This window comes from Fusarium oxysporum, chromosome 5 (assembly GCF_000149955.1).
Source record: "Fusarium oxysporum f. sp. lycopersici 4287 chromosome 5, whole genome shotgun sequence".
NCBI lineage: Eukaryota > Fungi > Ascomycota > Sordariomycetes > Hypocreales > Nectriaceae > Fusarium > Fusarium oxysporum.
In genome coordinates, this window is record NC_030990.1 from 2,664,262 (window position 1) to 2,691,318 (window position 27,057).

The 27,057-nt window shown below is 48.8% G+C and overlaps 8 protein-coding genes across 26 annotated transcripts; 6 read left to right on the forward strand and 2 right to left on the reverse strand.

Annotated features, from left to right (window-relative positions):
- Positions 1 to 1,214: 1,214 nt before the first annotated feature.
- Positions 1,215 to 4,112, forward strand: FOXG_01941 (uncharacterized protein; the record flags this gene model as incomplete). Its single annotated transcript, XM_018379068.1, has 4 exons — positions 1,215 to 2,400; positions 2,457 to 2,690; positions 2,740 to 3,019; positions 3,077 to 4,112. The coding sequence occupies 4 exons, from the start codon at positions 1,215 to 1,217 to the stop codon at positions 4,110 to 4,112; spliced, it is 2,736 nt and encodes a 911-aa protein (XP_018235080.1).
- Positions 4,113 to 4,902: 790 nt separating this feature from the next.
- On the forward strand, positions 4,903 to 7,464 carry FOXG_01942 (uncharacterized protein). Its single transcript, XM_018379069.1, has 3 exons — positions 4,903 to 5,457; positions 5,512 to 5,652; positions 5,706 to 7,464. The coding sequence occupies exons 1-3, from the start codon at positions 5,236 to 5,238 to the stop codon at positions 6,489 to 6,491; spliced, it is 1,149 nt and encodes a 382-aa protein (XP_018235081.1). The 5' UTR covers positions 4,903 to 5,235; the 3' UTR covers positions 6,492 to 7,464.
- Positions 5,532 to 11,854, reverse strand: FOXG_01943 (uncharacterized protein). 3 transcript variants are annotated; one of them, XM_018379071.1, is made up of 13 exons: positions 11,504 to 11,549; positions 11,141 to 11,447; positions 11,007 to 11,084; positions 10,922 to 10,949; positions 10,726 to 10,868; positions 10,342 to 10,677; positions 10,122 to 10,292; positions 9,979 to 10,073; positions 9,216 to 9,933; positions 7,826 to 9,161; positions 7,429 to 7,744; positions 6,824 to 7,379; positions 5,532 to 6,769 (listed from the first exon to the last, which is right to left on the reverse strand). In XM_018379071.1, exons 2-13 carry the CDS (start codon positions 11,291 to 11,293, stop codon positions 6,743 to 6,745), a joined length of 3,957 nt encoding a protein of 1,318 aa, XP_018235083.1. In that variant the 5' UTR covers positions 11,294 to 11,447; positions 11,504 to 11,549; the 3' UTR covers positions 5,532 to 6,742. The 3 variants fall into 3 exon arrangements, with proteins under 3 accessions (XP_018235083.1, XP_018235082.1, XP_018235084.1); XM_018379070.1 differs by having other exon boundaries at positions 11,141 to 11,854; XM_018379072.1 differs by having other exon boundaries at positions 5,812 to 6,769; positions 7,429 to 9,161; positions 11,141 to 11,750.
- Positions 11,855 to 13,035: 1,181 nt separating this feature from the next.
- On the forward strand, positions 13,036 to 15,390 carry FOXG_01944 (histidyl-tRNA synthetase). Of its 3 annotated transcripts, XM_018379073.1 has the most exons (3): positions 13,036 to 13,498; positions 13,552 to 14,753; positions 14,821 to 15,390. In XM_018379073.1, exons 1-3 carry the CDS (start codon positions 13,204 to 13,206, stop codon positions 15,220 to 15,222), a joined length of 1,899 nt encoding a protein of 632 aa, XP_018235085.1. In that variant the 5' UTR covers positions 13,036 to 13,203; the 3' UTR covers positions 15,223 to 15,390. The 3 variants fall into 3 exon arrangements, with proteins under 3 accessions (XP_018235085.1, XP_018235086.1, XP_018235087.1); XM_018379074.1 differs by having other exon boundaries at positions 13,036 to 14,753; XM_018379075.1 differs by having other exon boundaries at positions 13,552 to 15,390.
- A 957-nt stretch (positions 15,391 to 16,347) lies between these two features.
- Positions 16,348 to 19,888, forward strand: FOXG_01945 (uncharacterized protein). The gene is made up of 2 exons (XM_018379076.1): positions 16,348 to 17,968; positions 18,018 to 19,888. Exons 1-2 carry the CDS (start codon positions 17,678 to 17,680, stop codon positions 18,921 to 18,923), a joined length of 1,197 nt encoding a protein of 398 aa, XP_018235088.1. The 5' UTR covers positions 16,348 to 17,677; the 3' UTR covers positions 18,924 to 19,888.
- On the reverse strand, positions 16,348 to 21,629 carry FOXG_01946 (CAMK/CAMK1/CAMK1-CMK protein kinase). 10 transcript variants are annotated; one of them, XM_018379077.1, is made up of 6 exons: positions 21,105 to 21,629; positions 20,891 to 20,942; positions 20,616 to 20,823; positions 20,328 to 20,484; positions 19,890 to 20,275; positions 16,348 to 19,834 (listed from the first exon to the last, which is right to left on the reverse strand). In XM_018379077.1, the coding sequence occupies exons 1-6, from the start codon at positions 21,109 to 21,111 to the stop codon at positions 19,538 to 19,540; spliced, it is 1,107 nt and encodes a 368-aa protein (XP_018235089.1). In that variant the 5' UTR covers positions 21,112 to 21,629; the 3' UTR covers positions 16,348 to 19,537. The 10 variants fall into 10 exon arrangements, with proteins under 10 accessions (XP_018235089.1, XP_018235094.1, XP_018235093.1 ...); XM_018379082.1 differs by having other exon boundaries at positions 16,348 to 20,275; XM_018379081.1 differs by having other exon boundaries at positions 20,328 to 20,823.
- A 1,237-nt stretch (positions 21,630 to 22,866) lies between these two features.
- FOXG_01947 (ubiquitin-conjugating enzyme E2 W) lies at positions 22,867 to 24,339 on the forward strand. The gene is made up of 3 exons (XM_018379087.1): positions 22,867 to 23,221; positions 23,286 to 23,445; positions 23,515 to 24,339. The coding sequence occupies exons 1-3, from the start codon at positions 23,174 to 23,176 to the stop codon at positions 23,781 to 23,783; spliced, it is 477 nt and encodes a 158-aa protein (XP_018235099.1). The 5' UTR covers positions 22,867 to 23,173; the 3' UTR covers positions 23,784 to 24,339.
- Positions 24,340 to 24,484: 145 nt separating this feature from the next.
- On the forward strand, positions 24,485 to 26,994 carry FOXG_01948 (lysine-specific histone demethylase 1). Of its 6 annotated transcripts, XM_018379089.1 has the most exons (4): positions 24,485 to 24,662; positions 24,761 to 24,956; positions 25,006 to 26,598; positions 26,659 to 26,994. In XM_018379089.1, the coding sequence occupies exons 1-4, from the start codon at positions 24,585 to 24,587 to the stop codon at positions 26,772 to 26,774; spliced, it is 1,983 nt and encodes a 660-aa protein (XP_018235101.1). In that variant the 5' UTR covers positions 24,485 to 24,584; the 3' UTR covers positions 26,775 to 26,994. The 6 variants fall into 6 exon arrangements, with proteins under 6 accessions (XP_018235101.1, XP_018235104.1, XP_018235105.1 ...); XM_018379092.1 differs by having other exon boundaries at positions 24,485 to 24,956; XM_018379093.1 differs by having other exon boundaries at positions 24,761 to 26,598.
- Positions 26,995 to 27,057: the final 63 nt, after the last annotated feature.

Below are 27,057 nucleotides of genomic sequence, written 5' to 3' on the forward strand. Positions count from 1 at the left end.
AACACACGAAGTAAAGGGGCTGATGTTGAGTAAACAGGCCAATGAAAGCAAGGCCAAACAACGACTTGATATCTTTTTCACCTCTAAAATAGTCCAATGCAAGCATCATGAGACCTCTTTCTCAAGCAGGAGAGCAGCAAACGCCGCTACTGTGTGCATTACGTGGACTGATAAATGAGGCATTCGCGTCTCATTGGGGTCGATCTATTTTACACCAATAGAACTTGGGCAGTTGACGCCATCACACGTTGACGGGCTTGTGTGTATGCAGGTCCAGGACAGGATGAGAAGGCTCATGATATTAGGAACGGTCTTGGCACGGCTGAGTCGGCTTCAGGTGAATTGTTAGCGTTGGTGTTTCAGACGATGGATGGATCATGGCGAATCTTTTTTCAACCTCGCGATCAGATAAGGGTCTGTGTCTGATTGTCTAGTGCAGAATTAGACAGAGGAAGACGTACGCAGCTAGAACAAGACGTAATAGTTTCACGATGGCTCCCTTGAATATGGAGCAGAGTACGTATGCTCTCGATTTCTTAGCCAGTTGCGGAATATCCCATCCCCATACCAGACCCTGGCCAGTCGACATATGCTGACGACGACATCGGACGTAGCCCAAATTTTGATATAGCAGGCCATGATAGCGTTTTAGAGCTTTGACTATCTGACGCGGTAGGCTGATTGACTCCGATGCTGATGCCGGAGTTTGGCCAGAAAAGGGACTAGACCTTTCAGCTTTGATCCTGCGGGCCCAATCATATCATGAGGGCATTCCCCATCAAACCCGTTCAAGATTTACATTTTACCTTTGGATTTTAGCAATGGATCCATGACAACTTAAGAAAAAGTCGCTTCTTGGTCTCTTGTTATTTCCTGACTAGGCTCCATGTCACTGATCCTTGCACCTTTCTTTAAAGCTTTTTACACTCTTTAAATCCCACGGCCAATCATTTGTTTCCTGCTTCAAGTTCCTGCTAATTTATTATCCGTCACTAAATCCGCCACGTTAGTTCCGCTTCCAGCCCTATAGCATTGATTGCTACCTACTACCCACCACTCGCATATCTCAATTCCTCGCTTTGTTGTACGCTGTTTTCTTTCTTTTTCTTCTTTTTTTCGGTCACTCTCATTCGATATATTGTTCTTCATCAATGTCAAATTAAGCACCGTTGCGGGCTTAGTAAAGCCTGCTACCTATTCAAACGAGTTGCGCAATGGCTGGCCCTTCGCCCTCGTCCTCGAATCTTTCTCAGAACATTGATCCTTCACGTTCAGATTCAGCCTCAGTTTACCCTGCATCTCAATCATACCCTCCCCCGCCTGTACCGGTGCCGTCCTCAGGAGATTCAGCTGGTGGCGTTTCCTCGATAGCGAAGCCAGAGAAAGGGCTTGCACTTTACGCCTGTGGTCATTGTGGACGACGTTACTCAAGGCCGGAGCATCTTCAGCGCCATGTTCAGACTCATACTTTGGGCCGTAGATTTGCCTGTTCGATTTGTGGAAAGACATTTGCGCGTGCTGATCTCAAGAAGCGCCATGAGACCAACCATGAGAACGACGACACCAAGAAACGCAGGCGTACGACTTCTCTCAACACCGGTAGGGTTACCCATGCTTGCAAAGCTTGTGCCACCGCAAGGGTCAAGTGTCAGGAGGAAAAGCCTTGTCAACGATGCGTTCGTCGCGGCTTGACCTGCGTCTCGTCAGAGGCAAGCTCGTCTGCAGCCATGAACCTAGTTCACTTGTCTGCCAGTGCTCGTTCCAAAACACCTGTCGATGATGAACACGATAGCAGCAATGCTTCCGCAGAATACGCTCCCACCAGCTTTCCTAACCCGACTTCTTACCCTACCGATCAACCGTCGCTGTATGGTCAGAATGCTCACTTCCATGCGCACTCTCGGTCAGCAACCCCGAACACCGGGGATCTACCACCCAGCTCAGAGGCTGGATCTTCCAGCCAAGCCGGGACAGACCAACTTCCCTTTTGTGATTTTCTTCGGGATGTGCTATACGAACAGCAGTACGACCAGTCAGCCAGGATCCCAGAAAATCAAGGTCTCGCAGTATTGAACTTTTGTAATGATAGTAACATGGAACTATCAGACATGGACTTTGGGTTGCTGGATCATTGGAATACAGACGGGATGGCCAACTCGGCCCCAGTACAGCAAGAGACGCCCAAAAGTCCCGTCGACATGGACCATATGCGGCAGAATCTTGTCACAGCCTGGGATGTGTCTCCATGGCGATGGGACCCAGTAGCTAACGATAACGCCTTCGGCGAACAGGGAAATCTGCCAGTTTCGAAAAGAGATGTGGCTAGTATACAGGCTCAGGCTTCAAAGGGGGGGTTCAGAAGGGTCGTTGACCAAAAGCTTGATTTCGCCGCTCGCGATGGTGTATTAGCACTGGTCTTGTAAGCATCTCCTCGCTGATGCAACGTTTCCTTGCAGCATCTATGACTCTCGATGGCTTCATTGCTATTGTCTCATGGCGTGATACGAATCTGTCGACCCAGTTCTTGCCGATATACGAGACGTCCCCGTTGACGGCGGACATACATTTCCCGACCTTCAAGCTCAATGAGCAAGAGTCAGAATGGATTGCGGGAGCGGCAGCTGCTGGTGCTGTGTTGATCCCCATACCGACTCTACGAAAATTCGGTTATGCTCTGCAGGAGTCCATCCGTATGTATTACCAGTTCGGCAGTTCTTCTTGTCTCTAACCTTGAAATAGGAATTGTTATGCCCAGACGTTTTGAAGAAAACAACGAAGAAATCCTCAACATAGGCCTCATTCAGGCTATTGTTCTGGGTCAAGACACAGGTCTTTGGAGCGGCAATCGACGGAAGATGGAAATTGCAGAGTGCCACGTCAACATCCCCGTGACGATGATGCGATACCGTGGCAAGTTCCAGAGGTCTTCGTATCCAATGCTTTCAGTAACACCGGCGGATGAGGGTGCGAATCTCGAGCAAAAGTGGCGGACATGGGTCGAGATGGAGAAATGGAAACGGTAAGTATTTGCGGCGTTCTTTTCTTTTCTATATATTATCAATGCTGACCGCGTTAGTTTTGTGTTCCATCTTTTCCTTCGAGATAGCCAACAGTCCATGACAGCTCTGACGAACCCCGTTATGTCATACGCCGAACTCACCCTTCCTTTACCTGCATCTAAGGAACTGTGGTACGCAAAGACAGCAAAGGATTGGAAGGATGCATACTTGAGACGAGAGGCTGGACATATGAAGCGAGCGCCGTCAGTTGGTGATCTATTCCGCGATCTGAACCTCCTTTCAGAGAACCGACATCGTTTGGATGTACAATTTTCGGCAGCAACCTATCTCCAGGCCTTTTGGCTCCTGATTCTAGAGTATAGAAATCTTTGCTCATCTTGCAGAACACGATCTTATACCCAAGACACTTATGAAGGTTCCAGTTCACTGCTAGCTGCACGACGCCACCAACTGCTCCAGGACTTGCAGACTTTCAAAACCACAACCATGAACTGGCCCGAGATCACAGCCCAAGAACGCCTGTTGCTCAATCAGCTCATGATGGCATTGCATATATCTATGGACGACTTGCAGCTCTTCGCAGGAAAAGAGGGGGATGAACAGGCACATCGGACATTTCCTGTGCTCCAGCAGTGGGTCGAAAGTGTAGACTCTCGGGCAGCTCTATGGCACGCTGGCCAAGTTCTTCGATTTGCCAAGCTCTTCCCTTCAGCTCAATTGAAAAACTTCTACGCCGTCGGTGTACATCATGCGGCACTGGCCTTGTGGACGTACGGTGTGATAACAAAAGCCGGGAGCCAGCAAGATATGTCTTCTCAGCATGAAAAAGTCTACATCGATGGCCCGGAAGCGATGAGCGTGCAGCAGTACATTACTATGGGACAAGGCGTGCCAGTCATTCGAGGACCGAACAAACGCAATGGAGCAACTGAGGCATCAATTGAGAATCCCAAGACGACCATGGAGGCTGCTCATGATATACTCCTAGCCAACTTCGGTGGTGCGAATAAAATGGCTCCAGCGATTGTGGAAAACCTAAGCATTTTGATACGGCAACTGGGAAATGTTGCTTGGGCAGTAGGGTTAGGTTAGGGGGTCTGGGATTGTCATGATGCGATGTGTATAGTAGGACGAAGAGTTGCTATATTTTCTTGGTCTGGGACCAAAATGAACTTAATAATACCCGCATACCTAGTACTTTAGGCTCATGTGAACAAGATTAGGCAGGAAATAGGTAGGTGAAGCTCCTCAGCGCAGCAGCAGCAGCAAAAGGAAGGATCTAAAGCGAATAGAGAACACCAGTCATGCCCTTGAACTGGTCAAGGTACATCCTTTCAGCATTGATAGAGCTTCATTCAACCCTACTCAATATAGTCAGCCTGAGCCATGGCCACCTACACATGTTGATCATGAATACAAGCGACTTTATGGAGTTCAGCCAGTTGTCTAACAGCGATAAACCGTAGCCTAAGCACCTAAATGAAGGCATGGCTTTCTACTCTACCATAAACAAACAACCATGGATACTACATGCCTTGTTCGATGAAGTCCATCCAGAGATAGTTGCCACAACTGATGAATTGTCTAGAGGCGCAGTATGTCGGAAACAGTATTCACAATTTTGAAATACTCACGCTTAACTATAGAATACAATATAAAGCAACCTTACTAAGAGAGGTGCCCAAAACTACTGGATACTTTAAATGCTGGGTACTTATGTTAACTTCTATGGATAAAAATACCAGGCTTTATTATTATCCAATGAGATAGATTCATCCCATAGTAAATATGATAATAGAGGGTATGACATGCTCTGGGGTATATATCGGTACTTCAGGTGGATATTTTTAACCTCCGGCTCAGCCGGCCGGGGGCTAACTTGATACGTAGACAAGCTCTCAGCTCAAAAGCCCATGTGGTGACGTTATCCCTCAAACCTGCAAAGCTGGAACCCTTTTTTCATCTTTTATTTTATTCCTTGTCCCTGTCGATCACGGCTTTTTTCAAAAAGGTGAAAGGAGCTATCACATGCTGGGCATTTCCGCTTTATCGCTGTGGCTGCATCGTTGACTCAGACGTGCTACACATAATCAACCAATCTAACAAAGTGGCTGAACAAGTGTTCACCCTTTCCCTTCACCAGCCAGCCCATCAGCTTCTACTCTTGCTTTCTACCTTACTCTTTGCTCTTCTCACCATCTAGTATTCTACAAATATGTTAGCTCAAGATACATCAACGGTCCTCGTGATCACAACGACTGTTCTCTCAACTGTTGCCTTTCTCGCTATCGCCCGCGCACTTCTCTACCCTGTGCGCCCGAAAACCATTCGCAATCCGCTCAAGACGGGCGTGTACGACAATGCCAATGCTGATAAGTTGAAGAATCTTGTTTATCAACCTGATCAGTTTCCTGGCGCACGAGATGTCGAAACCCCAGTAAGCCACTATCTCACGGCCTAATACCCAGAACTATGTTGACCACGGACATAGTACGGAAGCATTCGTGTTTACGAGTTTGGCCCTGAGGACGGTGAAAAGGTCTTCTTTGTGCACGGCATCAGCACACCCTGCATCACTCTTGGGCCTATAGCTCTTGGGCTCGCCAAACGGGGCTATCGTGTGATGCTCTTTGTAAGCTTCTTACTACCTACTCGGGCTCTCCAGCTTGACTAATATCTCTCGAGGATCTCTTTGGACGTGGTTTCTCCGATGGTGTCGCAGATATTCCACACGATGCCCGTCTCTACGTCTCCCAAATGCTTCTCGTCTTGGCTTCCAGCCCTCTTGCATGGACCGGTACAAACGCCTTCCGCCTTGTAGGCTATTCTCTCGGCGGTGGCATCGCAGTTCACTTTGCCAATGTGTTTCCCAACCTCGTGCGCGACCTTGTGCTCCTTGCACCTGCAGGTCTAATCCGCGCCGCCTCCTTTGGCCGCGTCTCTCGATTCCTCTTCGTCTCTGGCCTTGTCCCGGAGCGCATTCTGGCCGTTGCTACACGCAGTCGTCTTCAAAAGCCTATCGCCGCTTCAGCCAAGCCACCTCCCAAGACGCCCATCGAGGCTGTCACTACGCCGCCACTCAATGTTGCCGAGGCAGAAGTGGTTCCAGCATCCGGTGAGGCCGTTACGCCGTTGGAGCAACGTGTTATGGAGTATGTGCGCTGGATGGTCACGCATCACAATGGTTTCGTCCCCGCGTTCATGTCGAGCATTCGCTTTGCACCCCTGACCGATCAGCATGACGCCTGGGCCAAGTTGTCCAAGCGTGCTCCTGGCACTACAGCTATTTTACTAGCTAGATCTGACGAGATTATTGATCCGGACTCCTATCGTCGGGATGCACTATCTCTCGTTGGTGGTGAGCACCATGTCCGCTGGCGAATTCTTCCAGGGAGCCATGATTTTGTTATGACGCATGCGGGAGATATCCTTAGTGAGATTGACGACATGTTCAATACTACTAAGATGTGATGATAGTCATGTTTTGTCGTATCACTGCTTGATCTCTTCTACGACGGGGCTCCAGACATTTACAAAGAGCGAGAACAGGGTGTCGGGTTATCAGGAGTTTGTTATATTCATGCCCTTTGTTTTTCCGGGATAGAATATAGAGTAGAGAGCGATTTACATGTTTGATTTTGTACTCGCTTCCATATATCCGTTGATGGTTGGCGAGTACCAATGTCCTCAACTGCGCGGTCATTGCCAAATACAACCCGTTATTAACGATCTAAGGCTTGACTTTGGCACTACATTCAATCAGCACACTCCGGCCATCTCAGTCACCGAGCAAGGATACTCACCATATTCCAGTAGACGCCCCGCCTCTTCAATAACTCTGCATGGTTTCCATGTTCCAGCAGCTGACCATCTCCCAATACAAAGATAACATCAGCATTCTGCACTGTGGCCAGTCGATGTGCTACCACGAGCATCGTGCGTCCTTCACTGGCTCTTTCGAATGCCGACTGGACTAGCTTTTCGCTTTCCGAATCAAGGGAGCTCGTAGCTTCGTCGAGAAGTAGGACTTTTGGGTCGCGAATCAGAGCGCGAGCAATCGCCACGCGCTGCTTCTGACCACCTGAAAGTGATACACCACGTGATCCAATATTTGTATTGTAGCCCTCCGGCAATGAGACGATAAAATCGTGGATCGAGGCATCACGGCACGCTTGGTGTAGTTGCTCATCGGTGATTGCTAGGGGATCGACTCCAAGTAAGATATTCTCCCTGATGGTGCCCTGGAAGAGGGTGGCTTCTTGGGCCACGAGAGAAAAGTACTTTCGGTATTCGTACAAGTTGATATCGGTAGCATCCTTGCCATTCAGAAGGATTCGGCCCTTATCCAAGTCGTAAAATCTGTTTCTTCAGCCACGGTACAATGTAATAGCATGTCGAAGCGACTTACCTTTCCAACAATGAAATGATCGATGACTTTCCTGAGCCTGAGGCGCCTACGAGGCCAGCAAACTGTCCCTTCTCAATCTTCAGGCTCAACCCTTTGAATACGGGTGTGCTCCTAGTCGGGTATTTGAAGGCGATGTTTTCCAGCTCAATCGACATTCCACCATCTGTGTCTGGGATCTCCTGTGAGGTAGAGACCTTGTCTCGCGGTTTGCTCTCTCTCATGTTTAGAATACGATTCGCAGCTGCAGAAGCCATCGCACTGTTTGGTCCAAAGCCAAGGGCTTGCCCGGCTGCCTCGCTTCCATTTGTAATCGCCACTGTGAGATGTAAGTAAGGGTCAGAAGCGTTTGGGTCTCTATCTGCACTACTCGATACAGAACGTCATAAAGTTCACTTACTGAAACAGACGAAAAAAGCAACTAGACCAATTTCATGTCTTGATAAAAGACGACCTCCCCACCAGAAGTTCAGAGCTTGACATGCCATACTGGCACTATCAGAGAAACCAAAGAGTATGCTCACCCACCTAGCTTTTCTGTATGCTGATACAACGTGTTCGTTGAGTAAGTTCTGATATCGGAGGCAAATCGAATCTTCTAGTGTCAGCGAAGTGACCGTTCTAAATGCTCCTATTGACTCGGATGCAAACTTTGAGCTCTCTGCAAAGACATCATTGTTCATCTTCTCGAATGCCAGCTCGTATTTGAAGCGCCAGTACGCCGAAACGATCATTATGGGCAACACGACACAGCATGAGACGAGAGCTAGTTTCCATGCGAACGCGAACGCAATGGATATTGCTCCAACCACATTGAAGAGAGCGACAAAGACACTAGCCATGTTCAGTCCCATCAATTCTTCAAGTTGCTTGGGGTCCTGGCCAAGTCGGGACGTTATCGTTCCATGAGAGTGGTCTTCATGGTCAAAAAAGGATGTTTTCTGAAACATTACCGCATCAAAATACTGCTTCTGGTATTTTACGCGTATCGTGGATGACATCCGAGTGGCTACGAAGACAACTACAAAGTAGCTGATTCCGATTCCTGAAGCCAGGACGACGAACATGAGTGACCAGAAGTTGCTCCCGGATAGGTCCGAGTCAGTCCCTATGTCGTTGAAAGAAACAATAATTTTCCCAAAGATCCATGCCTGTAATGGTACTCCAGCTCCCACACAGGCACCGGCAAATAGAGTCAGAAAAAACGCTGGCCAGACATTCTTTGACTCGTAGAACAGTCGACCAAAGCTTGTAAAGAAGTTCCGTGCCTTGTCTTTAGAGGCCTCCGTGGACGTGTCAATCTCGGAAGCTGCAATACTCGTGACGTTGGCCAGGGTAGGCTTGTCCTCAGTTTCAACCGACTCATCTCCTGCATCTGTGGGTTCTCCAAGCGATAGGGATTGTGCATGTACAAGCCCTGAGTAGACTCCGCCCTCGATCGTCATGAGATTGTCATGTGTACCTGATTCAGCGACTTTGCCCTTCTTCAATACGATGATACGATCTGCTTTCTTGATGGTCGACAGTCGATGGGCTATTGTGATAGTGGTTCGGTCTTTAGCAGCTCTGTCAAGGGCCGCTTGAACAATCCTTTCGCCACGAACATCAATAGCACTAGTGGCCTCATCCAGTATAAGTATTCTTGGTTTTCGCACGATAGATCGTGCAATAGCCAGCCTCTGTCTCTGTCCACCGGAGAGTTTGGCACCACTATCACCAACGAGCGTGTCCAACCCCTTTGCATATATTAGCCTTGAATGGGTTTTCGCCAAGGTTTGGCCACAACTTACATCTGGCAGTCGATCAATGAACTCATCGGCGAAAGATTCTCGACACGCCTCCCTAACCAGTTCTCTCTTCTTGTCCTCGGTCTCATTTTCCCATGGACTTCCGATCAGACCATAGGCAACATTCTTATAAATCGTATCGTTAAACAAGAATGGCTCCTGCGAGACAAGACCTATCTGGGACCTCCACCACTTCAAATCGATGTCGTCCAACAATTGGCCTGCTGTCAAGATTCGCCCGTGGACTTCGATAGGAGGTCCTGATTCTTCAGGCTCATTATCAACCACGTTTTCGGCGTCGACATCCTCATCACTCTCATCTTTCTTGTTCTTACGACCCCCTTTTTTCTCTTTCTCAATGACCTTGGCAAGAACGTGTTGATCCTGTAAGGTATACCATCTCTGGATGAGTCCAACAATGGTCGATTTGCCTCCCCCGGACGGGCCGACGATCGCATTGATTTTTCCAGCCTCTATACGCAAGTCCAGGCCATCTAGCACCTTGACATGAGGCCGGCTAGGGTAAGCGAAGGTAACATCCTCGAAAATGATATCCTGTGTCGAAGAGACTTCGGGCTCCTTGAGAGTACCTTTGGCAGGCTGCGGAGCGTCGATAACAACAAAAAATTCGCAGGCTGCCACAGTGGCTTTTCCAACGGCCAGTAACGGCGTAGATGTTCGTTCGAGGGAAAGTACGACAATCATAACAGAGAGCAATACGCTGAGGCTATCAGCACAGGATCGTTTGGCATATGGACGGACTCACACAAGGACATCTCCCACGTTGTCCAATCTTCCCTCAGAATAGGACTTTGCGCCAAACCAAAAACAAAGGGCGAAACCAGCATATAACCCGAAAAACTACGCATGTCAGCAGCTTCAAGTTCAGCCACCATCCAGGTTACTCACTATCAAACCAAGTTGTCCGCCGACAAGGGGAGAGAGAAGTTTACCATGTTGGCGGGTTTCCTCGGCGAACTGGGCGTATCGCCTGGAAATGCGTGATTCTGCACCACACGCGGCCACCATTCTGACGCTCGCCAAAGCTTCGCTGGCAACCGCACCAGCTCTGCCCTCTGCCTAATTCTTGGTCAGCAGTTGAGGTTTTTGAAGGCAAGGGCACTGCAACCTTTGTGATGAGCGCATTGACCTTGAGTATCATGGGCAGAAATGTGCCCAAGACAAGGAAAAGGTATAGGATGATTGAAGATGTGACAAGAGTCAGGGACCAGTTCTTGACGAATGCTACAATAATCGCAGCTACAATGGTTGAGTTGTATTCAACAAAGGTACCAAGTTTTTCTGATATGCCTAGCTGCAGGACATTGGCTGTAGAAGTGATAGTGCCTGTGGCATAGCCTGGAGGCATTGAGTCGAGGACATGGATAGATTGGCCGAATAGTTTTTGTAGGTAGTGAAGTCTGATGGCGGATGACAGCCTGATGCCTATCATGCGGAAAACGAACTAGAGGTGGTCAGATCAGAACGGGTTTGGGTAAACAGTTGATCATACCTTGTTGATAGAGTTGAGCACGAAACGACCCAGAAACAGGGCGAACATATACAACGCCAACTTATCGATGCTTTTGTTGAATTCACTTCGCGATGTTGTGCTGCCTGGCATAAAGTATTCTGTAAAGTTGCCAACAAATTGTCCTAGTGATGTCGTCAGGAACATATTCAGAGTTGTGAGTTATGAATAGGCTTACCAAAAACTACATTCATTAATGGCAGCGTCTAAAAGACGCGTTAACTACTGATCTTGTCTTGATACCGAGGTTTGGAACAGCTTACAATCCCTGCTCCAATGCTTGCAAAAAAGCCGGCAGCATACGCAAAGAAATCCCATTTTGTTGCATAGGAGAATATCCGCTACAAGTTATGTTAAGAGTGTCATTAATGCATTGCGCCCTCAGAGGGTTACTCACCAAGTAATCTTTGAAATTTGCTGTCCGCTCAGGTCGGACCTTTGCCTTGGCTTGTAATTCGTCTTCTGTTTCATCTTTTGTTAATGGGCCTTGAGGCTCTGGGGAAGGAGAGTTGGCAGGCTTCTCGATTTTGTCATGATGATCAACAGTCATGATGGCGACGAAACTTAGACACCTTCACGTAAGGAGTCTTGAACAGCAGGTTCAATATTTCAAATGAGGACAATCATGGAAACCGGGGGCTCGTAAAGTCGCGCATCAGCTAAAAGAGTGATCTGAGTAAAGGAGAAGAGGAATCGATGGTTGGCTGATATAGGCAGACATCAACTGATGCACTTCATAGGAAGACAGTACAGTCCAGACTTGTTTAGTATATTACCGTATTGGGAAGTCGTTGATACGAGATACGAGACCAGCAGGCATTAGAAACTGGTGATTCTTGACGTGACAAGGGCCTTAAATTGACGGTGGTCGATGAAGGTGCCTGTGGTGATCAACGGCGCAGGAAAAACAAGTGTATTCAGTCAGATCTATGTTTGAGACTGGACTCGATCTTTTGAACACTTTTCATCAACTAATCCTTGTCTGTCAGCATGCTAATGGCTTGGTCACCACAGACCATGTTTTGACTCAGGGCCTGTGAAGAGGGACCGAGTACGCGGATAGGGAGTTGCATGATATGGAACTAATTACACAAGAAACCATCCCAAATAAGCTTGGTTAACCGCTTATAATGAACTACCTCCCCTATCAACTCTAATCATGAGATTAGACAATAACCACGAGTCTGTACAAGTCGTCTGTCTGCCTGGATGCCCGTCATGGACTTGGTGAACTGACCTGTCCTACTCCTTAGGTCAGCCAATAGCGCCAGCTTGATATGATACCGGTTCCTAATTTCCATCCACGCTTCGGGTAAGCTCTTCGGGTTCGGATCGAATCAAGATTCCGATCCAATGTGAGTTGGTGGTGTGCATGCCAGATATCCCGTCGCAGCGTTCTTCTCCTCCACTCGCGTACCATTTTGGGCATGGGGTCCATGGAAGGATGGCTTTAAATCTGACGCGTAAGTGAGCGTCCCGTAATCTCAGAAGGCTTCGGATGAGGCTGATGTCCCATTTCCTAATTATTGTGGGTGCCAGATTGTCGCATTGGACAAGTCTGAATGGGAGCATCACTTCTTCGAACATAATAAGTTTCAGAGAAACTGCATTTAACTTCCCCAAACATATCTAAAGTTCACTCACTATAGTATCTTCTCAACTACAGAGGGGAAGATAGATGGCTACCCTATAACACAAGCATCTCACAAAACGACAATAGCAACATATATATTAACTAGCTCTTATGATAGTTTCTTGTGTAAACATCTATTAGTCCTTACTGTAATGAGCAACTATGTTGATAATACCAGGTGGCTTTTTAGGTGAAGACTTAAACGGCGTAGCTTGATTTCCCACTACGATCATCCGCAAGTGCACAAGCCTCGTCAACTTCTATAAGTACTTCGATATATTTAAACCTCTCTCGTGAACCCCCGAGTTCTGGATCGCTGTGACATCTATGTCTAAATTATAAATTAGAGTATAAATATTTACCCTATAGTTCTATCTTCGGCCTGAATTCAGTGCTCTACATAACAAACCCTGAGCTTGCATCGATACAATACTTATAGCCTTTTCCCCAGATGGATAAACATACAATATCCTTCCTCTTCTCCCCAAACTTTCTTACACTACGGAGCCATATATTTTTTCTTACTACCTAATTTACAGTACCTATCTAATAATTAATCAAAGCCAATTAGTGCAGCGTTGGCTCCCCAGAACTGGGCCACAATCAGTAAGGCATGCCCCACCAACTCTGGGCCAGGCCAGTCAATTGCTTCTCCCACTGGAAAGGTTTTATGCTCGATTGACTTGCTTGCTGGACTGTACCCAAAGTGTGACGCATATCCCCGTCCCGCCGCTCGCATGATGAGCATCGGCCTCCATTTTTGTGGTGAATTCCAAAGCTTCAATTTCCTCTGAGGGCGTCGCGTCCTCGCATCAAATGATAAGGAGATGAGGCCAAAATCAGCCCCAATCAAATCCCTTTCCCTGAGCCGCATTACGGCAAGACCACTGTCGTCCACACCTGCCTGTCGGTGTCCGCCTTCCTGCCTTGCTCTTACTCGGAGGTATCGTCATTCAAAGTTCCTCAGCCTTGACCCCTCCATCACAGTCTTTTCCCTGCCCCGCTACGCTTCTTCTTCCTCTTCCCCTTCAAACCCCACCACCACTCTAGAGTCTCCCACATCACTCGAAATGGCGCCCAAGAATAAATTCGAGCTCAAGACCCCCAAGGGTACAAAGGACTGTAAGTGATCGAATCAATCGTACTACGGAGGGCATTCCTTAACACCAGCCAAGGGGAGGGAAAGGATATGGTTATCCGTGACCACATCTTCAACACCATCACCCAAGTCTTCAAGCGCCACGGAGGAGTCACGATCGATACCCCCGTCTTTGAGCTCCGAGAGATTCTCGCTGGAAAATATGGAGAGGACAGCAAGCTCATCTACGACCTTGCTGATCAAGGTGGTGAGATCTGCTCTCTGCGATATGACTTGACAGTCCCCTTTGCCCGCTTCCTCGCCATGAACAAGCAAATTCAAAACATCAAGAGATATCACATCGCCAAGGTCTACCGCCGAGACCAACCTGCCATGACCAAAGGTCGCATGCGAGAATTCTACCAGTGCGATTTCGATATTGCCGGCACCTACGACCCCATGCTGCCCGACGCCGAAGTCATCCGCATTATTACAGAAGTCTTTGAGGGACTTGGTTGGAACGGTGGATACACGATCAAGCTGAATCACCGAAAGATTCTTGACGGTATTTTCCAAGTCTGTGGAGTGCCTGAAGACAAGATCCGCACCATTTCCTCGGCCGTCGACAAGCTCGACAAGCTGCCTTGGGCTGATGTGCGAAAGGAGATGACCGAGGAAAAGGGACTTGATGGTGAGGTCGCTGACCGAATCGGAGAGTGGGTTGTTCTCAAGGGCAAGCAGGATCTACTGCAGAAGCTTCAGAGCACAGAGAGCTTGGCCGCGAACGAATCCATGAAGAAGGGAATGGAAGATCTTGCTCTGCTGTTCGAGTACCTAGAGGCCTTCGGCTGCCTGGATCGAGTTTCTTTCGACCTCAGCTTGGCTCGAGGCCTCGATTATTACACCGGACTTATCTACGAGGTTGTCACCCAAGGCTCTGCTCCTGAGGTCACACCTGGGCAGGAGAATGCTGAGTCTAAGCCTTCCAAGAAGAAGGGCAAGAAGGGTTCTGAGGATGACGACCGTTCCGATGACCCCACAGTCGGCGTAGGAAGTGTGGCTGCCGGTGGCCGGTACGACAACCTTGTTGGCATGTTCTCTGGCAAGAGCCAAATCCCCTGTGTCGGTATCTCCTTTGGCGTTGACAGGATCTTCTCTATCACCAAGGCCAAGATGGCCGCTGAGAAGAATGCTGCTGTCCGTAACAATGATGTCGATGTTTATGTCATGGCCTTTGGACAGGGATATTTGAAAGAACGCATGTCAGTGTGTGCCAAGCTGTGGGAGTCTGGAATCAAGGTTGGTTGAGCATTTTCCCACGAATCTTACTATTCCACGGAACAGAAGGCTAACTGTGCTATCACAGGCAGAGTTCCTTTACAAAGTCAAGCCTAAGCTGCCGGCACAATTCAAGGCCGCCGAGGCGAACGGTGTGCCATTTGCTATCTTCCTCGGCGAAGATGAAGTCAAGTCAGGGAAGGTCAAGATTAAGGAGATGGGACTCCAAGAAGGTCATCCCGAGAAGGAGGGTATTCTTGTCAGTATGTCCGACATGGCTAAGGAGATCAAGGTTCGGCTTCAACGCAAGCGGGAGCTTGACGAGATGACCAGGCAAGCCGAGGGCCTGAGGGTTGTCCATGGTATCAAGGGCGATGAGGTAAAGGATGCGGAGAAAAAGGTTGAGGATGCCAAGCCTGAAACCACACCAGCAGCAGTCGAAGCGACTCCAGGAACGGAAGAGCCAGCTCCCAGTAATCCGACAGCATAAGTTCTTTGTGACGAACCTCAATAAAACAGTTAAAACGATGGCCGTGGCGTTAAGTCTTAATAGAGAGGACGATCATCGCACGAAGTCACTGTTCACATGAATGGATGATTTCACTTATTGTCAATCATGGGTAACAAAGTTGAGGAAACACGTTGTTCCGTGAAGCCAATCGTAGTCGCCTGTTTTTCTGTTTCGCCTTTGCCTAGCGCAGCCACGTTTGCTCCTCTCTACAACAAAACACTATGACAACCATGTGCTTTCGATCAACACGGCGGTGCTCTAAGGTCCTGCTGTCTGGTGAAAAGCATCCAGCCTCCAACGCTGGGGCTTTTGAGAACGTTACCACGAACGGGCAACAATGGAGACTGCGCACGTCTTGTGAGCAAAGAGATAACCCCCCATTTACGGAATGAATTGGAAGTCAGGCCGCGACCAATCCCTCCCCGCTTACGGCTCCAGCCGACGTTCTCGAGCAGAGAGGCTTGGATGGCGACCCCGAAGTTGAAACAAAGACAAACACAGGACTGGAGAGACTACCATAACGGCACAAGCCTAGAGAGCCTTATTCAACCAGAGACGCAGGTACCGGGTCGCACGCATCTAGTACGTGGCGGATCAATAGCCGCATCCGCCAGTGACCATTGCATCAGGCGAACCTGCAGTCGCAACCAGCGTCAATCAAGTCGGGAGGGAGCTTAAGTTTCTGCTGCCACCTGATGACCACCCCTGCATCAGAAGGGGAACTCTGAAGTTTGGTTCTGGTGCCTATTTAGACGGCCTCAGGATCCCGACCTTCTGGAACCGAGACACTGGCGTTTGTCGTTCACGCCACAAGGCCGACAAAGCCGAATCGAGTGACTGCAAGTGCAGTTCGACTGCGTGTGCTTTTGCTCTGTGTTGTGTGATAATGTTTCATTCATCTCCCCCCCTCTTTGCATCTTTTTTTCCACCTGTCCCGACTGTAGAGGAGTATGGTGCTTCCTTGAAGATAGGTAGGTTTCTTTTCTTGGCCAGCCTATCAGCCCAAGTACGACTACTAGGGAGGGAAGGAGAAAAGAGCGAAGCAAGAGTGAGGACGGCGCGACACCTCTATCCCCAGTTTGGCTTAATTGGTTCCCACAAGATCGTGGAACCACTCTGCTCTTCTTGTTAAGGTTTCCTCATTACTAAGTAGTAGGGGTAGGAAGTAAGAGTATGGAAAGGCCCTAGGAGTGGTGCAATGTCAACCGGACACGAACCGTGCAGTCAGGGCATGGCCCAACACACGAGTAGCTGAACAGGGTCTCAAGAAGGAAGATCAATCCTTCTCTTCAAACAAGGGCGAGGGTTGATCTTGAGGTTGAACCTGTCATCCCCGGATCGTGTGTGTTATGTGAGCCCATGTCAAGTTGTGCTTATATCTGTGTTAGTGTCTGTTGGCCCGAGGACCGATGTATGACAGACACTCTTGGCCGTCACGTCTCAACTTCCAACTCACACATTGTCCACTTTAAGCCGATTTTGCTACCCTTTGTTCTTTTATGCCATGCTATTTGCCCTCCGCTGGGACCTCGATTTTTCGTAGTGTCTGACCAAAAACGGCTCAACGGCATCATCGTTCTCAGAACTATTTCGAAACCGCCTGGCAACCAGCGAAGAGCTCGGCGCCGCTGACACAAAGGACGAGACCCAGCCCAGCAATGATCTTCATTGCCCAGAGATCGGTATTCCCGACGACGGAGTAGTATCGACGCTATAATATTTGATTTGTGCTTGTCACCTGGACAACTTTGGCACTGGCTAGATGGTTCATCGATGTGGCGTTTATATGCTCAACACCAACCGCTTTCGGATATCTTGAATTCCAGTCCATCTCTTAACTACCCGCAACCACCATCATCGCACGATTTTCAATATTTTCGACTTGTTTTTGTCTTTTCAACGTGAAGGAACTCATCAATCTGCTTCAGAGGCCTTGATATTTGTCTTTACTAGCTCGACGAGTTGTCAAGAATTCGCTTTGCAGCTCTCACAACCTTGGGCTCTCACTTACACCTCGTTTCACGGAACTATTTTTTTTTCTCTTTTCTTTTTCGATACCTTCGTTGTCTTACCAATCAATTTATGGGACGACTCAGAATTGTCTCTCTTTGCCCCTTCCTGCCAGGGGAGACCATCAAAGACACTTTCACGTCATAAAACCTTTAGTGTTCTGTCATACTTGGTCCCCAGTTCGCACACACTCATGAGACTGACCACGAGGAGCTGAGCTGATAAGGCACCGTCTTGGTAACAAAATATTGGCATATTGGCCACACAAACCTTGGCCACGCCACGCGCGCCGCCGCTCTCAGTCCGGACTCTTATATTGTAACGCCCCCAGAACAGCCCTCCATCCACTCTGCCTCTAGACCACGACCATAACCCCAGACACGAGCCTTCGGGCTACCTACACTGAAGATTGTCACTTGTCACCATGGCTGCTTTGCTGCCTCAGCCAATTCATACAGCCACTTCGTCGCCTTGGCCTTCACGAACATCATCACTGTCCATGTCGCCACGGATGGAGACATGTCGTGCTTCAGTCACAGAGACTAACTCGCCAGAATGGCTTCCCCAGGCTCTGTCAGAGACTCTACATGTCCTGCCTTACACTTCCACCGAGTGGGCAAAGGTGATTTCGGATGTCAAGAGAGAATATCTCAACCGCCGTTATCGTCCTTGTGCAACCCGCTGCAGTGAAATCCTGGACAATCTCAAAGATTTCGTAAGTTGTCTTTCATTAACGGTGGTAAAACAGTTCTAATGAGAACCAGAGCATCGTTGAGCCAGCATATCTCATATATCTTCACTTTTACGCAGCCAACTCACAAGAGATGCTTGCTCGTGCACTTCATCAGGCCGCCCCAGCACGAACCACACTCCTCAACCAGGCTCGTGACCATTATCAACGTGCCTCAACACTCATCAATGCTGCAGACTCAACAGTTGGTCCAGCATTACTGAGAAGACCGTCTGGCACTACTACAACACTGCCAAGCCTCCACTCTGCCGATAGCTCTGTGAGCTCCCACGTATCGTCAACATGGACTTCGTCTCACGGTATATCTCCGGCATCATCTATCTCATCGATTCAAAGCGTGCCCACTTCCAAGCGTAAGAAGAAGCGAGTGACTTTCAGCGATGTGCCCGTGGAGCTTCTCGAACGTCCGGACTCACCAACGCTTGGCCTAGGCAGCTTTTTAGGACCTGCTCGTTCAATATCCCCAGAGCTTTCTGCGCGAGATTCTTCTGCTGTGCTAGCACCTCTGCGGTCATTGACTCAGGCGCCTCGGTCAATCCTCACTCCGCGCTCAGCACAAAACGAGGTCTCCCCTTCTACAGACGCAGAGCTTGATCCCTTCCGCCATGCTCGCTCTGTTCACCGCTACAGTGCTCTCCTCACGAGCCTGCAGCGCCAAGTCTTTCGACACCTCAACTTCATCGAGACAGAGCTCGGCCAACAGCACACTACCCCCCCGTATGAAGACACACCCCCGTCGCCTACCACTGTGAACATGGTCACTTCTGTGTCCGCTACGCCGAACGCTGACAAGACGCGTTCACCGGAGCTACAGGCACGGATAGAGCGACTCCGTGCAAAAGGCTGGGAACGCAAGCGATTCGACGCGCGTCGGTATGCCGAACTTCGCGAGAGTGCTTCGGCAGACATGAACGACTAAACTCTACTCATTTCAGTCGCCAATCGGTTACCTTTGTCGACCCAATGTTTATGAGAATGAAAGTGGACGGATGCTCCTTTCATCATGTATGTATGCTTATGAGATGTAAATGATATCACGAGGAGAGATCATGCAACTGGTTCCAAGGATACGCTTGACGCGTGGTTCGGGATAGAATAATGATGGTCACTTGTATTAGCACACCAAAGACTGGATCTTTAGTTTGTTAGGACAGAGAAGTCAGGGGAAGACCACACAAGATTGTTGGTCAACTGGGAGGCTACCGAATATAGAGCATTTATCTACTCTGCACTATGATCTGAGTGAAAAACATGGAATTCGCTTGGGTTAACGGAGGCATTCAATTCCCATTTTTTTTAGACCCAAAGAATATTTCCGAAACCAAAAAACAACGCTTTCAACCCAAGGAGTCGCATCACCCTTTGCGACCAATTCTGACTCGTCTTTCCCATCCGTGCTATTGCCCTTCTTTCGTGCATCTTGCGAGGACTCAGGTTGCCATTCATCTCGGCATTATACTAAGGTCGCCCACCGTGGTGCTGTCCAATATATGTGAACATGTCTGCAATTGATTGGAATCCTCGATATATTTATTAAGCCTGGAAACTTCGACGCTTGGCATCCTTTTCGACCTCTTGAGTGACACGGAGAACTTCTTTCTCCTCCTTGTCGTCGGCGAGCTTTGCTCTGGCGACCTCGGAGAAGATAGCTGAAAGATCCGAGTTCTCCGGGTCCTCCTCCATAGCCTTGAGCTTCTCGATACGTGCTTGGAGCTTGATCTTCTCGATGATGCGCCTGAATCGGCTTCTGGCGCGGAAAGACTTGATCTCGGGCAACAAGTTGTAGTCGGTAGCGTTCTTTCCGGTGAGCCAGATATGACCCAAAGCTTCCTGTATCGCGAAGTTAGCTCAAGCATTTCCGCTCGTGACGACAGTGATGTTCTACCTCGCTGGTCCAACGCTGATCAGCATCTGGGTTGATCAGATGCAAGATGAAGTCTTTTGCATCGTTGCTGACGTCCTTCCAGTATCGCTCGTGGAAGACAACCGAGTTCTCAGTGCACTCCCGGATAAGGTCCTGGAGGTTCTCACTGCGGAAAGGCGAGTAACCACAGAGCAAAGTGTAAGTGATAACACCCATGGACCACATATCCACAGGCTTTCCATGACCTTCCTTGCGCATCACCTCGGGGGCAGCATAACCGAAAGAGCCAGCCATGGTCTTGAGAGACTCGCCCTTTCCGTCGAGCATCTTGGCAATACCGAAGTCGGCCAAGACAAGGTCAGAATCGGGATCTTTGCTGAGGTAAAGGAGGTTCTCGGGCTTGAGATCTGAAAATTGGGTTAGTTGGTGTCCAGGGATGTGCTGTTTGAAGCACTGTACCTCTGTGAACAATGTTGTTCTTGTGAAGGAAATCGACAGCAAGTAGAATTTGCTTAATAGTCTCAGCGGCATCCTTCTCAGTGAACTTGCCCTGCTCGCAAATGCGATCGAAGAGCTCACCGCCGGTAGCAAGCTGTGTCACGATATAAAACTTGTCCTGAAGACGCGGAAAAGGTGAGCAACATGACATGTGGGAAACCGAGAGGAGGGGCAGTGAACTGGGCCAGGATTCCAAGAACTTGACCTGAGCGGGGATCGGGATGGAGATTTGGGGTTGGATGAGCTTACTCTCGACTCGAACCAGTCAACAAACTTGACAATGTGAGGATGCTTGAGTTTCTGGAGCATCTCGAGCTCGTCATAGACCATCTGTTCGTTTCCCTTCACATTTCGTTTGAGGATTATCTTGACGGCAACCTTGCCAGTTGGGCCATCAGCCTCCCTGACGACTCCATATGTTCCAGCTCCGAGTGTTCGACCAAACCTGTACTTAGCTCTACAGTAGAAAGCATTTGTTAGGAATCATCGGATTTGTGATCGAGGTCAGGGGATTTCGGGCGCACTTCTTATCGTAGCTCTCGGGTTGGCCATGAAGCCTGTTCAACATGCCGGCGACTACACATGACGACCGTGGTCAGCATATAATTCAGGGTGGAGCAAAGGTTTGTAGGAGGAGAATCAAGCAACAGGACGGGCTCTTGAAAGTACAACACCAGACGCAAAGGCCGAACCGCCAGAGCGGGGAGGGGAATGAGGCTGTGAATAGTCGCAACTTACAACTCATGGCGGCAGTTTTGGCGGGGTAGAAAGCGACCCGTTTGGGTTTTGGAGATGGTAAGCTGGAGGGGAAACGAAGACAAGATCGAGTCTGTCTTTGCTGATAAGACGGGATGATCCGTACCCGCGCGACAATTCGGTCTCAGACCCAAAGAGTGTTACAGTAAGTCTGAGAGGATGAAGCCTCTGGGATAACGAGAGTTATGTAAGAAGAGAAAGTAGGCGACGAAGACGGACGGGACGAGGAGGAGGTCCTTGTTAATTAGCTTGCGACACCTACCTACTAACTTAGCTACGGGACCCTCCACTGACGACTGACGGGGCAGACCTGGGGGCCCTGGGGCTGTCAGCAGCCCACCCCAGCCAGAACCTGAGCAGAGAGCTCCGTCCGCTAGCGGGTTGCCATCCGTGAGGGAGCAAGAAAACTTGGGACCTCTATCCTAAGTGATAAAAATATTTAGGCAAATTTCGTGTAGACTTAGGGAAACTTTTAGATCAGTTTTTTTTATCACTTGGGATAAATGTCCTAAGTTTTCCTGCCTCCCCTCACGACCATGAATGGCTGTGGTTGGTTGCAGGTGAAGGAGTGTGGCTCAGGCATTTACAATCCCTGGGCTGAAGGCATCGCCGGGTCCATCTGATGGATGCTGACAGGGAAGAAACCGCACCTGCAATACCGGTAATTGCAGGTGAGGCTGAGTCTTTGTGGATCATGATATATCCATTCCTGGAAGCAATCGTCGAGTTTTCGCTTAGGTTCGTGGCTGAGCAGAACAAAACTGCAGGAAGGAGTATCATCGTAATTGATTGCTTCCATCCTTTCCAAGGTGGGGGCAGGTTGCCTCTCAATGCACCCAGCCCTATGAGGCTGCTTACGAGCGTTGTTGGTATTTCACAGGCTGCTATGCCTTGCGTGCTATCAACGTTCGCATGCCCTGAAGTATGGAGGCCTCAGTAGGTTAGCGGATGGTATTCAGAACCGTCAACTTGATCGTCTCGCCTCGAAGCTGGACATCATCAATTCTCATGCGCAACCTGCTGGCTGGCCATCCATTTGGGCAGTGAAGGAAAGCGACTGGATAGGGTTATATCTTATCAGCGTGATTGTCCGTAAGCTAAAGCCATCAGCGATTAGCTGCTCACTGTAAGCTGAACACATAATGGATGTCTTTTATTACTAACAAAACATGTGGTATTAACAAAAGACGCAACATTGTTGGGACCGTCTATGACACATAATATATTCAGAAATCTCTAAATTGAATTTTATTTAACCTGGGCTGGAAGGTATAGTCAAAACCTGTGTAACTCCCATTGGCTTTGCAAAAATAACATTGACTTACGTGGTACAATGATCCTCTGTACAGAGACCAGGCCAAGGTTAAACAACCGAAATCAGAGTTAATATGACAGGTAGAGACTAACGATAAAGAATAAACCCTCGATCCGCACTCTAATAGCTTCATAGTCTCATTCAGATACTAATGGAACAAGTCGATCGAAGAAAATCAAGCATAGCCGTATAAGTTCACCCAATAGCACAACACGAATCAGTTTATGGGCCTAGCTCAGTTAACTCTGGTCCATGTCTTGACACTTGTTGTCGATCTCCAAGACTGGGACATGGTTGACCCTGGGCGCTACATCAGAAAAGAATATGATGTATTAGATAGCCCACAGTGATGGGAAAGGCCAACATTCCAATGCTGACAAACACCTTGGGTTCTATTATAGAAGTCTGCAAACAACAGACTCTGCAATGCCTTGCAGTAAAGGAAATGTTTCAGTATGTTTTGAACCAATCATACCCAGGTAGGCATTCCCGAGTCCGGCTGTCCTCAGACCCATTGACTGGGCCCTTCTTTCCACTACCATGGATGATGGGGGGTTCTCGATTGTGGGCGCAGCATCGCAAACGGCCCCTCCTTGCCCAGTGTTTGACTGTTCCACCAAACCACGCCTAACACTTGTTCGAAACCTTTCACCTACATCTGATCCTCCGCCACGCTTCTTTTACTTCTCACGTTAATTAATCTAAACACCAAGGGAACAATTCAACTTCATCGACGATGGCTGGAGCCACGCGGGATAGGCGTTTGGTTAAGGAGCTGGGCAAGGTTGGTTCTTCACATCCCTTCATCAGCGCATCGTGGACTCGACTGACGCTCTTGTGCCCCGCAGATTCATAAGGATGGAATGCCCCCTGGTATCACATTGATAGAACGCAACGACAGTGTTGCTGGCGACTGGTTTGTTGATATCCAGGTTCTCGACGACAACCCGCTTTACAAGGACCAAATCTACCGCCTCAAGTTCCACTTCCCCAAGATGTATCCCATAGGTCCGTGAATGAATTCGCCATATTCCTGCAATGCTCGTATATGGTTCATATACTAACAATACGGTATAGAGCCCCCCGAGGTCACCTTTGACAAGCAAGCCGATCGGCCCATTCCTATGCATCCTCACATATACTCCAACGGCATCATCTGTCTCGATCTTTTAGGTCAACAGGGTTGGAGTCCCGTCCAGAGCGTTTCGAGCGTATGCATGAGCATCCAAAGCATGTTGACGAGCAATGACAAAAATGAGCGACCTCCTGGCGATGAGGACTTCGTGCGAGGCAATAAGCAACGGCCCCGAGACATCGAGTTCCTCTACCACGATAACACCGTGTGAACGGGACGATGCGGTCTCGTCATGTGCAGACGAATGCATGAGGACTCGGAATATTAATAGCATTCATTTGGCGTTCAGGACACACCATCTGGTCGTGGCAGGAGATCAGCGTATGGGATATAGCATTTGCATTTACCGACGGAACACAGTTGTTGAGACTGCGCATTTGCATGCCTCAGGCTGAGGCTGGGCATAAGCATATCTAGTACACAGTCAACATGGCTCAATGATGAATATCATGAAGAGGGCGGAAGATGGTCTCCGCAGAACACAATGGCCAGGTGTATGATATTTCTAGTTGCTTATGATGATGATGAGAATCTGCTAGACATTTGTTTCTCTGCCAAGCCATGCATCTTTCATACTAGTTGCTAATGACTCCATCAACTGAAGTGAGAGGTTAATGAGCGTCTTCATATACATATATCCCGCGACAGAGAAAAAGACGGCCGCTTACTGTCACATATATCTGCTTATGTACTACAGTATACTGTACATCTTGTAATTATCCATCACCTTGAACTCTTGATACTTTTTAAATCAGTAAGATTAACCCGAACCAATTTAGGCCTGACTTCAATTATACGTCGGCCCCACCAATGAAGCGTCGCTGCAGTGGCTGATGCAGCAGCTCCAGAGCCCCCCACTTCACTGCCGTCATCCGCAACCTTATAGAGCTCCATCATTCCGCACCCTGATCCATCCACTTGACCCGAAGCTATCTCAGCAACTGAGCTCACTCACCTCACTCCCTCTTGAGTTTCTCACGCTAAACCCGCGCAAACGCGTTCAGCCGATTTCATGGCTCCCCGGATAGAATTCAACGTCGAGCAGATTCGCAACAAGGCGAGAAAGGATCTGTTGTATCTCCTCGAAGGCGTACGTTCCCACCGCCTTGCCCCGCCAGCTTCACTCAAGCTGATAGCTATCTGATTCATGCATCCGGCGAACTCAACTCACACCGTACTTCTATGTAGGTTCGCGGGAAGAAGAATGTCGTTCTAGACCAAAGTCTCGTCGGCCCAATCGGGACTATAGTCAAAGTTGCCGTCCTTCAAGAATATGGAGTAGATAAGTTCTTCATTCTAGAGAATGACAATGCCGATACCAGCCAGCGCAATGTTGTCTTTATTTCTCGTGGCGAATGCGGCCGCCATGCTGAAGCTATAGCTGGTCAGTTGCCATTTTGCGATATCGAAATTGCACTCTGACCCCCTCCTAGCTCAAATTAAGCGTATTCAGCGCGAAAGCCAAACCGGGCACGACTTTCACATATTCTGGGTCCCTCGCAGAACCCTCGTCTCCGACAAGCTTCTAGAAGAGGCCGGTGTATTAGGCGATGTCAACATTGCGGAATTGCCGCTATCATTCTTCCCTCTGGAGAAGGATGTTCTGTCACTCGAGCTCGACGACTCATTCCGCAACCTGTACCTATCCAAAGACGTTACACCCAACTTCCTTATGGCCAAAGCCCTTATGGAGATTCAAAGAAACCATGGCCTATTCCCGCGAGTGATAGGGAAGGGTGATAACGCAAAGCGCGTTGCTGACTTGCTTTCTCGCATGCGCCAGGAGCTTCTTGCTGGTGAAGATACGTCAGAAGCCAACAAGATTGGGTTGACGCCTAGCACAACCAATGAGAGCGTAATTATCATCGATCGCGAAGTTGACTTTGTTACACCCTTGCTCACTCAACTGACATACGAGGGACTCATTGATGAAGTCTTCGAGATCCACAACAATCAGACCAAAGTCGACACAACAGTTGTCGGTGCACCGGCACAGGCCTCGGCTGCAACTTCACAAAGCCGGAAACGAACGATCCAGTTGGACTCGAGCGACAAGCTTTATGAACAATTACGTGACGCCAACTTTGCGATCGTTGGAAGCCTCCTCAACAAAGTTGCGAGGCGGCTGCAGAAGGTGCAAAGCGATTACGAAAGTAAACACAAAACAAAGACTATTGCGGAACTCAAAGACTTTGTCAGTCAATTGCCAGGATACCAACAAGAACAGCAGAGTGCGAGAATACACACAGGCCTCGCGGAGGAGATCATTAAACATACCCGGACAGACCAGTTCAAGGGTCTTTTGGAGGTTCAGCAAAATCTCGCTGCTGGGGCTGATCCGTCAAGCCAGTTCGATGGCATCGAAGAATTAATAGCGCGAGACGCTCCTATTGCGCAAACTCTAAGATTACTGTGTATCTACTCGTGCATATCTGGGGGCATAAGACCTAAGGAATTTGATCAATTCAGGCGACTCATTCTGGAAGGCTACGGCTACCAGCATCTCCTCACGCTTAGCAACCTAGAGAAACTACAACTCTTTCTGTCCAAGTCGTCACCTCTGGCTGGAATGATCCCCATCCCAGGCAACAACGCCGGCCCAACGGGAAGCAAGACGAATTATACGTATCTTCGCAAGCAGCTTCGGCTCATCGTTGATGAGGTTCAAGAGGACGATCCAAACGATATATCCTATGTGTACAGTGGCTATGCTCCTCTTTCGATTCGCCTCGTTCAATGCATTCTGCAGAAGCAATATCTGCTTTCGGTGACTAAGGGAAACAGCGCCAACGCAGCGGGAGCGCCCCCAGGCGTCGGCACGCAAGGATGGCAAGGGTTCGATGAAGCTGTCAAACACGTTCGTGGGCAGACGTTTTATGAGCACCAGAAGGGTGAGGATAAGGCTGTCAAAGCGCGGGCATTGCTCTCTGGAAGTGGCAACAAGCAGACTGTCTTTGTTGTGTTCGTCGGCGGCATCACTTTCACCGAGATTGCTGCTTTAAGGTTTATTGCAAAGCAGGAAGAAGGTAAGCACTCTCACAGCCGCCAGGGTTGCTCTGAAACGGAATCTGACATTGCCCCGACAGGACGGAGAAATATTGTAATTTGCACAACGTCAATCATCAACGGAAACAAAATGATGGAATCCGCGATCGAAAAAGAATCGTTTGCGAAGGAGAGTGTGCCCGTTTCAACGACCTGATATCCAATGTCAGCATATGTATGATACCTAGAATATTGTCAAGTACTGGTTACCTGGTTTGGCGCATTTCGGTGGCGTATGGATGATTTGAGCAAGATACGGAGTACATAAATAAGTTACGGCGTGCAAGCACAGAGCTAATTCTTTGATAGATTGTTTCAGACCCTAACAACATGATGGTGAATACCTTAAAAATGAAGCTCATTAATACAAGTTAAGAACTTGAATGTCGTCTGAATGGACTATAGACCCACCTGTTGGAGGCGTCTGATTTGACCGTAGC

Coding starts and splice junctions, on each gene's coding strand:
- FOXG_01942 (XM_018379069.1), top strand. CDS start 5,236: ATGTTAGCTCAAGATACATCAACGGTCCTCGTGATCACAACGACTGTT. Junction 5,458..5,511: donor CACGAGATGTCGAAACCCCA/GTAAGCCACTAT, acceptor CCACGGACATAG/TACGGAAGCATTCGTGTTTA. Junction 5,653..5,705: donor GCTATCGTGTGATGCTCTTT/GTAAGCTTCTTA, acceptor ATATCTCTCGAG/GATCTCTTTGGACGTGGTTT.
- FOXG_01943 (XM_018379070.1), bottom strand. CDS start 11,293: ATGACTGTTGATCATCATGACAAAATCGAGAAGCCTGCCAACTCTCCT. Junction 10,074..10,121: donor GCGGACAACTTGGTTTGATA/GTGAGTAACCTG, acceptor TGACATGCGTAG/TTTTTCGGGTTATATGCTGG. Junction 7,380..7,428: donor ATCATTTCATTGTTGGAAAG/GTAAGTCGCTTC, acceptor CTGAAGAAACAG/ATTTTACGACTTGGATAAGG.
- FOXG_01944 (XM_018379073.1), top strand. CDS start 13,204: ATGAGGCCAAAATCAGCCCCAATCAAATCCCTTTCCCTGAGCCGCATT. Junction 13,499..13,551: donor CCCCAAGGGTACAAAGGACT/GTAAGTGATCGA, acceptor ACACCAGCCAAG/GGGAGGGAAAGGATATGGTT. Junction 14,754..14,820: donor TGTGGGAGTCTGGAATCAAG/GTTGGTTGAGCA, acceptor GTGCTATCACAG/GCAGAGTTCCTTTACAAAGT.
- FOXG_01945 (XM_018379076.1), top strand. CDS start 17,678: ATGGCTGCTTTGCTGCCTCAGCCAATTCATACAGCCACTTCGTCGCCT. Junction 17,969..18,017: donor TGGACAATCTCAAAGATTTC/GTAAGTTGTCTT, acceptor AATGAGAACCAG/AGCATCGTTGAGCCAGCATA.
- FOXG_01946 (XM_018379077.1), bottom strand. Junction 20,485..20,615: donor TTGACTGGTTCGAGTCGAGA/GTAAGCTCATCC, acceptor CCGCGTCTTCAG/GACAAGTTTTATATCGTGAC. Junction 20,276..20,327: donor GAACAACATTGTTCACAGAG/GTACAGTGCTTC, acceptor CCCAATTTTCAG/ATCTCAAGCCCGAGAACCTC.
- FOXG_01947 (XM_018379087.1), top strand. CDS start 23,174: ATGGCTGGAGCCACGCGGGATAGGCGTTTGGTTAAGGAGCTGGGCAAG. Junction 23,222..23,285: donor TGGTTAAGGAGCTGGGCAAG/GTTGGTTCTTCA, acceptor TGTGCCCCGCAG/ATTCATAAGGATGGAATGCC. Junction 23,446..23,514: donor CCCCAAGATGTATCCCATAG/GTCCGTGAATGA, acceptor AATACGGTATAG/AGCCCCCCGAGGTCACCTTT.
- FOXG_01948 (XM_018379088.1), top strand. CDS start 24,585: ATGGCTCCCCGGATAGAATTCAACGTCGAGCAGATTCGCAACAAGGCG. Junction 24,663..24,760: donor TGTTGTATCTCCTCGAAGGC/GTACGTTCCCAC, acceptor ACTTCTATGTAG/GTTCGCGGGAAGAAGAATGT. Junction 24,957..25,005: donor CCATGCTGAAGCTATAGCTG/GTCAGTTGCCAT, acceptor ACCCCCTCCTAG/CTCAAATTAAGCGTATTCAG.